This window comes from Glycine max, chromosome 17 (genome assembly GCF_000004515.6).
Source record: "Glycine max cultivar Williams 82 chromosome 17, Glycine_max_v4.0, whole genome shotgun sequence".
In the NCBI taxonomy this organism is placed as follows: domain Eukaryota; kingdom Viridiplantae; phylum Streptophyta; class Magnoliopsida; order Fabales; family Fabaceae; genus Glycine; species Glycine max.
In genome coordinates, this window is record NC_038253.2 from 5,208,371 (window position 1) to 5,221,704 (window position 13,334).

General features: G+C 33.5%; 1 protein-coding gene across 1 annotated transcript; it reads right to left on the reverse strand.

Annotated features, from left to right (window-relative positions):
- Positions 1-5,721: 5,721 nt before the first annotated feature.
- Positions 5,722-12,940, reverse strand: DGK10 (diacylglycerol kinase 10). The gene is made up of 12 exons (XM_041011069.1): positions 12,315-12,940; positions 11,783-11,905; positions 11,018-11,155; positions 10,848-10,933; positions 10,474-10,561; positions 9,829-9,904; positions 9,194-9,276; positions 8,860-8,930; positions 7,861-7,938; positions 7,167-7,254; positions 6,854-6,970; positions 5,722-6,147 (listed from the first exon to the last, which is right to left on the reverse strand). Exons 1-12 carry the CDS (start codon positions 12,648-12,650, stop codon positions 5,989-5,991), a joined length of 1,443 nt encoding a protein of 480 aa, XP_040867003.1. The 5' UTR covers positions 12,651-12,940; the 3' UTR covers positions 5,722-5,988.
- Between the last annotated feature and the right edge of the window lie 394 nt (positions 12,941-13,334).

Sequence of the window (13,334 nt, forward strand, 5' to 3'; positions counted from 1 at the left end):
CTGAGATTGTCTCGTCAGGATTGCAGGATTATGACATTTGCAATACCAATTTATTTGAATAGTTTCGCCCAACTAATGACTAAATTACTCTTTTAATTAGTCAATAGCATTTTTTTTTACTCTTTTGGTATTTCTACATTTTTAATTTTTTTAATTGATCAGTCTATTATTAAAATGTTCAATATAATTTTTTAATTGTTAAAATATGTAATGTTGTTCTTTCTGTTTTTCTCATGATGTTGACTTATTACTCCAATAAAAAATGGACACATCACTAAAAGACTAGCATTGTTAATGAAAAAAGACAAAAAGAATTATATTAAACATTTTAATAAAAACAATTATAATGAACATTTTAATAATAAAAAACTAAATTAAATAAATAGAATGAATAAAAGAGTATCTTAACCTGCCTAATTAATAAGCGCTTCAATTCATAACATTCTATTCTAAAATTATTTCATGATGTGAACCATGATGACTGCTAATTTACATTCTAAAATTATATGAATTAATAATTTTTGTAATGTATTAATAATTAATTAATATATGTGATATTCAACTATAGATTCTCTCTTTTGTAACTTGCGTGGAAATATCAAATATCTATGTACCGAAATAAAAATGAAAATATTTTGTCTTATACTCATTTGGTTGTTCAGTGACTTTGTCAACGGATATTGGCATTGGCTAGAAGATTGAACTCTTCGCTGACAAGAACCGCAGAGCATATCTTCACCACGGAAATAAGAGCTCTATCTTTCTGCGAAAATGCCTTATATACAGAATCTGTATGTGTAACCATCTGCATGTGTGTAATGTTTTGACTTATCTACATTTTGTCCTGAGTACATCATATTAAAAAGAATACTTTTAACAAGTAAAAAATCTGTATTTTAAATGTATAAAATATAAATAAATGGATAAAATTATTTATAAACTTATAAAAATCTAACTAATTTAACTATAATTCAAATATAGAAATTATGCGTGATTAATTAAAAAATAAAGTAAATTAAAAACTATATCATACAAAAAGTATGATTTTGAAAGAGAGAATTCAATAAAAATATAAAACACCCCTAAAAATATATTTCAATTTTGATATATATAGATAAACGATGCAAGTCAGAACCATCAAATTTCTCAATCCATGCCAGTCACGTCATTTTCAAGGTCCAATTCATAAACTTCACCACGTAGTAATTATAACTGAAAAATGCAGCAATTGTGGACTGTTGTAGCTAGACTTGTAGTCATTAGGACAAATTTTCTATTTTTGAAAATGATTTATGTATAAATATAAATTTATGCCGTATATTTAAAGTTGATTTTTAAAAAACCATCATCATTTAGGAGGTAGTAACTATTTTGTAAATACTCTCAACATTTTAAACAAGGTTTTTGCAAAATTGTCTTTAAAACTTTAAAATAAAAATGATTTTTGGAAAATCATTGTTATTTTCCTTCACTTTATTTACATCGCATGACCTTTTTCATATAATTGTGGTTGCTACTTGAAGGTTGTGAACTTTCCTTCGTAAAAGCAAATGGACAACAATAAAATACATGAAGTGAGATTCTTTTGTAAAGTCGTTAAACCGACGTGATATTATTTTAGGAGAGAGTTGAATTTTGTTAATCAACTCCTGCCTAACTAATTCTATAATTCTTTTTGAATTGAGGATGTAAATCACATATTTAATTATATGTATGAACTAATTTACTTTTTGTAATGTGAATGATATATACTGAGTTAATATATATATATATATATATATATATATATATATATATATATAAAAGTAATTGTGTGTTATTAGATGAATGTATATTGTGAAAAATTTATTTTCATTTTTTATAAGAAAATTGACAAAAATTTTATTTAAAAATTAAAATTTAGGCGATTTAGAGTAATGACAACGAGCAGTATCGTTACATACTCTCAACATTTATAGCAAGTTTAGGTGAGTTTTTTAAGCTTTTTTTTCTGTTAATTCCATTGTAAAATTATTCAATTGCATGATAGAAATCAATTTTAGTTATTCACGTTCCAAAAGTTGCTTCTTAATATATAGGGATCCATGGATCATTCGTTCGATCCAAAGTTTTCTAACTAGGAATTTGTTATAAGTCTTGTGGTTCAACTCTTGTAAAATAGCATATTGGATAAATTTTGCACTGAAGAATATGATTGTACAATTAAAAAAATTTGACTGTTGATAATATTTTTTTCCTGAAATTTGTATGCAGTGACCATTCTTACAACAATTTTACGTGATTAAGCTGCTTGTAGAACTAATGATTGCTTCACCTTGTTTAACTTGGCAGAAATTTTCTAACTTCATCTTTCTATTATTGCAGATTCACATTGTTTTCATGTTAATCGTCGTGGAAAGAATATAAGGGTGATGGAACATGATGAAAATATTCACTATGTAGGAGATGGAGATGGAGATGGGTTAGGTAGTGGTGCTGCTAAATATTTCATTGGTTCAATTCTACTGGGCTGGCAAGGGGACTACAAGGATTCCTGTTAGTGGAGTTTATGGTCCTCTCATGTCAGCTTTCTCTATTGTTTCTAGTGAGTTGTATGATGGTTCAGCATGTGTATTGTAATTTTAACATGTTTTTGATGACTTTTTCTTAGATATTGGATTATAAGATAACATCTCAACTGTAGGTCATTTTACATATTTCAGTTCCCCTAAAGGATATTTTAGGGTATGTAATATAAAATCAGGCTACTAGGTTAGTTATGACAGGACATCTTTCTATGTACCGAAATAAAAAATTGTCTTTTGTCTTAGGATGATGCTTATTTTGAGACAGAGGGAGTATAATTTATGTATGGATTAATTATTGTATTAATTTTGAATTTTTGACAAGTAGTCGTCAAAAACTGCTCGAGATTTGTGTTGATGGTATGGCTTCTATTGGCGTTCGTGCTTATGCAAAGTTACACTGCAAACTTGACTTCTATATTGACCTTGGATCAGTTAAGACCCCGTTTTCTGAGAAAAGGGGAGGGTTATTATGTTGGATATCAAACTGGGTCTTTCGTTAAAGATGTGTTATTTAAGCAATTTAAATTTGACCCATCCAAGCTGAGGTCATATAGCAACAGTGCTGAGTATTATAAGGCTTTAAAATCTGGAAGCCAAGGTGGTGGTGTTGCAGCTATATTCGATGAAGTGTCCTACCTTTGTAAGTGCCTCCTCTCTATTTCTCATTCTTGAACAATCTACGGTAGCCTTATCTTTGGTGTCTAAACAGAACATAACAGAATGTTTACTGTGTTCTGTTCTGTTTTATTTTTTATCGACATATTTTTTTGTTAGTTAGAGATAAAAAACATGTGATTTTTTTATTTTTATTTATCTTTCTTAACCACTCCATCAATCTTATATATTTTCATTTATTGTATTCTGTTTAGTTTCATTTCTTTTTAAAGTATATTAATTAAACACACATAAAATATAGAAGTTGTAACTAATTCATTAGTCTATCAGTTGTTAGTTACAAAATCTGATTTTGTGTGTCTTGCTTTAAAAATGAAGGAATTTAGTTAATTTTTTAAAACTATATATAGTATTATAACTAGTTATGGGTGTTTATTTAATTTATCAGGCATTCCCTTTAAACTCCAATCTCACGGCTTACTTTTCGAGAGCCATATTGAAGAAGACTGAAAGTGATTTAATGAAAGAAATTGAGGAAAATTACTTGGGGAAGAATGATGATATTGGAGGAGAAGACCCGTCTGCGGAAATTTCTTCCGCTACTCCAAGTCTCAACTTTCATAGCTTTTCAGGGCTGTTCTTGATCACCGGAATAGCTACTTTAATAACTCTATTAGTCTCGGAAACTGTTATATGGGAAAAGCCCATTTTGATAGCTAAAGCATACAGTCAGAGGTATTTGTTCACCACTCCACCTTCAGCAAAAACAAGTGTTCATCCGACTCATGACTCAATACACAGAATAGAGGTCCTTTAACAAGATCTTCTCAAAGATTCCTTGCAGATTAGATTATGTATGGCTTCGCAAACAAGCTTGATTAGGGGGGTTATGTCCGAACTTTAGTTTAACATGCAGAATTATATCTGTTACAACAGTCCACACTCATCTTGCGCACTTTTTGGCCTTCAATTGGATCTTAAACATATATATGTAAATGCATACATCATGCATATGATTAGAAATTGAATCATAACTGAAAGGGTCTGCTAGGGTTTGTTATATCTATGTGATCGCATTGTATATAGTTACATGCGCAGTTCATTTCAAACCGACTTAAATGGCATTCGACTATTGTTTTGTTAAAACGGTTACGAGCCTAAACTCAAGTGGCAATCTTTCTATGATCTATCAGTACTTAAAATTACTTATACAACCACCAATAAGCTCATTCACCGAATATTATTAATTAAATATTGAATATTTTTAATGGGGCCTACAGGCTACAGTGCGAAAGTTGTTAGTGGCTGTGTTATGAGAAATTTGTGGTGTCAGATTTCAATGGCAAGTGAGTAATTTTTTAGTGGACACAGATGTAACACTTTATTTTATTTTTCGCTTAATTAGTAGTAATTTTATCTTTATTAGAAATTTTATCTAAATATAATATTTTATTAAATTTTAGTTATTGTATAATCAATTTTATTTACTTTCTTAATATCTAATTGTTAAACTTTATTTTCATATAATTGAAGATCTTATTTTTAAATTTCATGCAAACAGGTATCATTAGATTGATTAAAAAATATTATAATTATCAAGATACGAAAACATATTATAACATTTGTTGTAATCACGAATAACATTAACAAAATTAATCAAGATTAAAAGACAATACACCATACAAAAGAAAATTATTTTTAATTTTGTATACTTAATATTTTAGTAACAAGACTACTTTGTGATAAGATGAAAGATAGATTTTTTATTGAATATTTGTCAGTAATTATTTGATTATTATTGTGGCATAAAAAATATGCTGTTTTTTTTGTGATTTTTTTGGTACAAGGGGAAATACAAAAAGAAAAAAAAAAAAAAAACTAGCTATAGGACGGAGAGCACTGGATCAAAAGCTGAAGAGAGCTTCCGGGGGGACAGTTCTCCAAACCATGTCAGAGCTTCTGGGTCCGTCCGTACCATACTTGCAATCCCTACAAAATGTTTTCTTCCAATCCAACCAATGTACCTTCTTGAATCAACGTCACCGCCCACATAAAAATTTCCTAAACTAGGATTTCCTTTTTGCACTCAATTTAATTCCCTTTTTTTTTTCTTTCAAAAATACTTGAATGTGTCAGCCTCAATTGATGAACAGTCACAGAAGTTTTTTTTTAAAATAAAGGACTAAAATAGATCTTTTATTAAGAAGAGGTGTCAAATTGAATTAAATAAATAAATAATACCAAGTTAATAGTTTAGTAAAAAAATGTGATATTCTTTCATTTCTCTCGATCACACCATTGCTCCCATCTGACAACTCCCCTTCCTCTCTAGGACTGCGAGGCTTCTCCCATGAAAGAAAAATGAGTGAAAACATTGCCCGCTCTAAAGATTATGTAAAGTGTAAAAGGGGTTTTATTAGGGGAAAAAAGTTTTATTTCCACAACAATAACTCCACAATAGCTAGTAATATTGCTCGCTCTAAAGATAATGTAAACTGGATTTTACTAGCAAAGAAGAAAAAAAAAATGAACTTTTTGCATAATTTTTCCATATAAATATAATGGAGCTTCAATGCCCAAGTTTACATAGAATACACATGCATTCCATGACTAACACCAGGCATGGAAACCATCAAAGAATTACACTCACTAATCATAACAAGATTTTCTCAATAAAACAAAAGAAGATTAATTCTTTACAACATCAAACTTTCCATGTAATGGAGAGCCAATACCTAAGAGAATACATATAATACACAAGCCTTTCATGAATCCCAGCTATGGAACACAGCCAACCACCTATAAATTACTTCCCACTGATAACAAGTGACTGGAAAGGCTCCCTCTTTATTTCCACGTATGTGGAGAAGTCCTTGCTCAATGGTTGTTTCCAAGGTTCTCCATCCATTTGCATATATGCATTTTTCCACTGTCCACCTCTGACTTCCAATCGAATAGCTGATGCCTGAAAGATATAAATAGAAACCAGTGGGGCTGGTCATTGAGAAAGACAAATTTTCACAATGTAAATAATGGCAATATAAAGAAACAATGGAGACCAAGACCATTCACTTTCAGAGAGATGGGATATGATCAGATTTGTCAACACATTCCATACAAAAGAAAAGAGAATGAACCCTCTACATTGGCAGGCAAAAAAAAGGTTTTCACGTCAAATTGGAAGTGAACTCAATATGAAGTTTAAAATTGTTAGTCCGGTAACACTAGATACAAGCTGTATTGCAAATAAGGCTGTCATCCTTCACTAGTCAGTTGCAGCCGATATATTTTGTTTCACTGACATATAGTTAATGAATTTCCAATAAAGTGGCTAGTTTTTTTTTCCTTGTGAGTGGCTTTACACCACCTTTTCCCAGAAAGACACTTGGGGGAGGGGGGTCAAGATAAGATATACTAAGTTTCTTGGCAGAGTTTATTGCTAGATCTTGTCATGACAAGATTATACTAAGTGAAAACGATCAACACAGATGCAAAATAGTATGAGACTCTTCAAATCCAACAAGGCAAAGCAACTAGAAAATAACACAAGCAGTTATTATTTAGAATGTGACAACCTCTCAGCAAAAGCAATCAGGGAATCTAAAGTTCAAAATTTTTTAATTTGAAAAGTAAGCAATTCACTCAAGAACATAAACAATAAACTGTGGTACCTGAACTAAGTGCTTAGCAGAGATCAGTTCAACCATAACAAATGATGCATGCCATCCTTGTTTTAAACCAAATACTTCCAAGAGCCCATCGGCAACATCAGCTTCAACAAAGCCTCTCTGGAAGTACACCAATAAGTCCATTCAGTCAATCATGATTAAATTTGAATAACACTAACAGTTTCATCAAGTTAGTTAGCTTATATTCAGCTATACACAATATGTATCCCTAGATTTTTTTAAAAAAATAGAAGGAACATGAGATTGAATGCTTTCATATCATCACATCAATGAGTTATTATGTTAGGCAACATACCTTTTCCAAATAATCTGGTTTTGGTTTACCCCATGGATTTCTTCCACTTCCATAGCTATGAAGGTTCAAAGCAACTATTGCCCTTACACTGAAAGGAAATAACATAACCATATCATGCAAAATGGACCAAACCAAAAACTTCACGAAAGAGACTGAGTTGTGACTCTTACTACATTCACTAGGCAGTAAATTTCAAGTAATTAGAACTTCCAAGAACTACAACAAGAAGTCAAATATTAACAAGGAAGATATGCACACTTGCCAGCAACTAAAAATGGTAAAAGGAAACTTCCTGTGATAGAACTGGTTCAGAATCTAAAGGAAATAATGAATTTTTATTGATGAACCTAAATCCCAATTGTTGTGCCAATGTGGTAGAAGGCTGCTATGGTTAAAAGATAAAAAATGAATGATTTCCCTGGATATTCGCGAGACACTACAGCTCTCCCCACTTTCTAAGTGTCTAATACTTTCTCAAATGACAATATGATTTCTCTCTCAACCTCCCCCTCTTTATTTATAGGCAAAATGTTTTTTTCTTCTACAATGAGTCTGGGCCTGTCCAACTAACCAAACTAACTCCCTCACTAACAGACACCTAACTGATCACTAATGGGTATCTTTCAGCCTGTCTTTTGTTTACCAGTTAATAATAGGCACCAGCAGCAACTGTACTGTAGGATGAGAAATGTACCTTGTAGGAATTGCAATCTGCTCCCACTCTGAGCTATTGACCCTTTTGATATGCATCCGCAAAATGTTTTTAAGTCCCCTAATGACATAGAGGATTTTAAGAATATAGCAAGGAGGAATATTCTAATTAGCTATTAAGCCAGACATCTTCCCTTATTATAGAAAACACAAAACATATCCATACAGAATTTTTTTTTCTTAAGGCAAAAATACACATAAAAGTAGTGCAAACAGAAACATATATGGAGAGCCAATATTTAGGAATATTCTACAAGCTGAAATTCTTTTTACCCAAATCCCAAAATTACCTCCATCAAATGCCCCTCTAATGTTAATATTGGAGGTAGTTCCCAGGATTTTGGACACCATCAGCATAGTGATGCTATAGTGCCGCAAAATGCCACTAGAGTGAAGTGCAACACCATGGCAGTGCATATAACGGCCAGGGGAAGTTACAAACTACTATGCAGCTATAGTAAGCTATTGGCAAGTCTGGATAGTACTTAAAAGAATCACAACACAAGCAATCACATCACTGTTGTTCCATGCTTAATAGCATAAATATTATATTCAACTTGCACTCAAAAGGTGAAATCATATCAAATTAAACAAATGGGATATGGATTCTCTCATTTGTGTGTGTCTCTCTCTTGATAGTCATTGAATAAGTGGGGTCCCATAAAAAATAGAGAGAAATAGACGCAACTTGCATATGACCTAACCTAACATATACATGTGAGTATCCATCCGCAAACAGGTGATCTGAAACTCCTCACTGTGTCGGGAAAAAAATCCCTTTCCAAAGACAGGAGGGTGGGTAGAACTTCTAATTCTTTTACAGTAAGAAAAGAACAATTCTTCTTGCAATAGTAAAATAATCTTTTTCAAATGAAGAGTAATATCTGTTGCACATATGGCAAGAAGCAAAAGTTATCACAGGAGTACTTTGCTTTTTCTGATTTATCACAAGGATAAAACTGCTTTAGCTGGCATATCATACCTTAGACCTGGATCACTAACGCAAGGTGTGAAAAACCAGCCCTGTGTGCAACTGTAACCCGAGTATATAATCTGCAACCAAAAAGAAATGGATTGATCAATGATCACAGTCCATTATTGACTAAAATCTATCATATCATTTTTAGGAGAGATATGGTAGCTATTAGACTGTTAACACCTACACCTATGCTAAAATGTTAATGACAAATACAGTACTGCATAAAGAAAAAAAATAGAATACCTTCAAAAAACTGTAACATCAAATTAAGTAAAGTGAAGCAAGCAAGCAAGCAAGAAGGTAATTTATAAAACACATTCCACATCTCCATAGATACCTTATTTGAAATTGGACCACTGGCAAGGTAAGGTTTTTCATTGCGTAGATGATGGAAACCATAAGCCACTTGGGCATCCATTCCTGTAACAGGATATTCTATGAATGCTCAGATATACAGATTAGAGATTCAATTGAGCTATCTGAAAACATTTCCATCCTACCATCACCCTAAACCAAGAAATTTGAATCATCTTAAAGTTTCTATATTATACATAGACACATAAACAAATGAAGAAAACCAAAACAAAAAAATCTCAGGTATAAAGGAATTCTCAATTCACTTCAGTGAGGCAATCCCAAAGGCATGGTCACATCTTGCTTAAGCTTTAGAAGCCATTGTTGCACAAAATAGTTGCAGGCCCAAAAGCCAAACTTCAGACATTAAAAATATGAGCAACATGCATGATAAGTCAGCAACTCCATTCTTGACATGTCTCTCTAGAATACATCAATACCATGCAGGAAGAAATTTGGCTTTAAAATAATGTATCATACAACTGGCATATAGTATCTCAATGATTAACTCAGCCACCATCTAAAGCACTAAAAATCTAAAATAGATAAAATAATACAAACTCCAGAAATATTCATTTTAGGAACAAAATGACACTACTGATGTACAGAACAAACTACCTATGCTGAAGTAATTATAGTACACGCCTTCATAACTTGCAACCTTCTCCGGTAGTTCTCCATCAATTTCAAAGCCCTGCACAGAGCAGGCATGAGAAACTTTGTATATTATAATAAAAAAAATTATGCTAATAAATTGGACAGCAAGAATTGAGAAAAAAATTAAAAATTAATTTGCATACTGATTCAAATTATACTTTGCAGCCTGTTCCAAATTTAACACTTCATAGCAAGTTGAGTGTACTAGAAACAACCATTCATGTACAAAATGAAATGCAATCTATAGAAAGACTTGACAAGGACAATATTATAAATAAATAATGGGGCACATGCTTTATAAAAGTATAAATATTATGATTAGAATTTACAGAATAATTCATGCCCTAGTGAGTCAACATATGCACTTGAAAAATTTATTTTTGATATTCGTTATTTTAGTAAGTAATTATGATTTCATGAAAACTTGAAAACATTGTCAAAGATTACTACTAACCTAATCCTTTGCTACCTATATATGAAGGACATGCATTTGGGAACCAAATACTCTATGTATGCTCAAGAAAACATTGTCAATACAAACAAGCCTAACCAATTCATATACAGTGCTAAAACAAGTTAAATGATATGAGAAACCAGACCCACAACCTGATCAAGAGAGAACTCTTCTGTATGCTTGAAACAATGAGGTAGGACCACAGGTGTACCTTCTGGCATTGAAAGTGAAACTCGCCAACTGTATTGAAAAACTAGATTTTACCAACTTTATATATATGAGCCACAAAGCAAAAAGAACTGAATAAAAGTATATCTCTATATAAAACCCAAATTTCACAATTCTAGAAGTCTATCCATAGAAGATGCAGAATAAATTTTCATTTTATGGTCCTCATACTATATGTGAAACTAATAATGGCAAAAGCTGAAAGCCAAACTCATTTAGTTCAGCGCAACTTCACATCCACCATCAAAATTAACTCTTTAAAGGAAAAACATATAAACAATAAGGAAGCACACAATACCTATCCAAACGGTTAACAGTCCCGTTACTAGCCCTTTGAAGAGTTCGCTTAATTGCAGACCTCCATGCAAACGGAAATGATCCACCCTGATAAATATTAGAAAGACACGGATTAGCATAGTAGACCCAGCATTCATTTAACCCATAATTTTCAAGCATATGGAGGCTTACCCAATGAAAACTCCTAGACAGGTCATTGCCTGTCCCCAGTGGTATGATACCCACTGGGGGAACTGGCTCCCGACCCTGTGTGCGAAGTTCTGTTAGACATCCTAATACCCAACCAACTGTACCATCACCTCCAGCAACCTGTTCAATCGACCAGCTTCATTCATCCAACGTGATTGTCAAATATAGTAATATAATATCTAATTTTTTAATCCTGTACATACTATTATTATCTCCATCATGTCTGACATGCATCTTGACACAAAATAACATTTTTCATTTAAAAAATAAAGAAATAACTACATAACCATTCACTTGTCAATCATCATACTTCATCTATTTCAGTTTTATTCAGAAGGGGAAATAGAATAAAATAACTACTCCTCTTCTGATCATAATAACTTTCCCCAATTTTTTAAATTAAGTATGCACAACAGGAAGAAACCAAACACGGAAGCCCTGGTGCAGCGGTAAAGTTGTGCCTTGGTGACTTGTTGGTCATGGGTTCGAATCCGGAAACAGCCTCTTTGCATATGCAAGGGTAAGGCTGCGTACAACATCCCTCCCCCATACCTTCGCATAGCGAAGAGCCTCTGGGCAATGGGGTACGAAGTTTTTATGCACAACAGGAAGAAACCAAACACGGAAGCCAAGTTTGGCACATAATATATAGATAACATGTGGTGTAAGAAACTACAAATCACAACAACTTATGCAATTACACAAATGTGTATTGAAATGTATATTCCAGTTCTTTTATGAACATACCATAACCCTGATTCTTTCACGAGTTTCTTTGGCACAAGAGTCACCAAGACCAGCCAACATCTCCAGGCAACTCAATCCATACCGTACAAATTCATGAGGCTTCACATCCGACAGATCAAAAACCTGCAGCCGTACAACCAAACAACCATCAAAACACGGAAAGACGAGCAAAGTTTTACAGAAAATAATAGAAGTAAAAATTCAAACAACGAAACCACATCTACCAGCAATCCACGAAAGTAACTTAAATTTCACATACAAGTGAACTACAAAAAAAAAAAAAAAAAAAAACATGTAATAGGACATGGTGATTCTGAAAGCAATAGCAGTGTCTATACAACTAGTAGAATCCTTCAAAACGATACTTCCTCTCTCATGTTCAGTAGTTTCACACTCTCTAACCAGATCAGACGAATTTCACGATTTCCTCTGTTCAGCGACAATTATGCATACTATAGGAGTAGAGCAACAGAGAAATTTAAATTAAAACACGCGAAAGCAATTTGAAAAGGAGTGGTAATAGTACGAGTACCTGCTCTTCACTCATGAGTTGCTGGAGTCTCTCCTTGAGGGCGGGGCCGTGGCGGCCGCCGCTGCGGGGGTTGATGAAGACGACCATGGGGCAGAGCGGAGCGGCGGCGTCCTCGCCCTCGGCACGGTTGATGTAGCGGGACTCGCCGGCGACGGGGTCCTGAAGCCGAATGGAATCACGCATTGCATAGCGCAGGTACTGCGGCATTGTCAGCTGCTTCTTCAACTCCTCCTTGTCAATTCGGATCCCGGAAATACCGCAGCCGCGAAACGATTCCACGAGCGACGACCGAACCGCAATCTTGTTCGTGTCACCCGTGGTCGACGGCGAAGCCATCTTCGCTCTCGGTCTCTCTTCTTTCCGACGACGAGATTCTTTTCTTCTCTGAGACAAACCCCCCGGTTGGCCTCTGCAAGAAATGTAAAATCGGAAAGAGGAACGAGGAATCTGCTTCTTTTTTTATTTTGTTTTTATTATAATAATAATAAATAAATAAGAATATTGTAAAAATGTGTATGCGTGAGGAGTCTCTGACTCTGACTGTGGTATTTTGGCAGTGCGCAGGCAAAGACGAAGTAGTCCAATGAGGAAATTGAGTTGGAAGGCCAATTTTACTTTACCTTTTAATGTTTGCCAATGCCTTCGTGGAAATGCTTTTTCTTGTGTTGTGGGTGGGGTTTCCAAAATCACAAAATCCCCTCTCATGTTACCGGTTGGTTGGGTTGTATAATTTTTTTTCTAATACTTTCTACGTGACAAAATAATTTTTCATTCTATGGAATTTAAGCACTTATTTACGTTAATGGTGTAATAACTTGTTCAATGAATAATAGCAATACACGTACCGGTTCCATTCCTTCGTAAGGGATATCCAGATCTGAATAAAATCTTTCATTTTCTCTAATCTCATGAATCACTAAATGTGTTAACAAACACACCGTGACACGAGAGGATTCGACCAATACAATAACATTAAACGTACAGACTCTCGTGGAACAAAGAAAACACGTACAAGAAAAT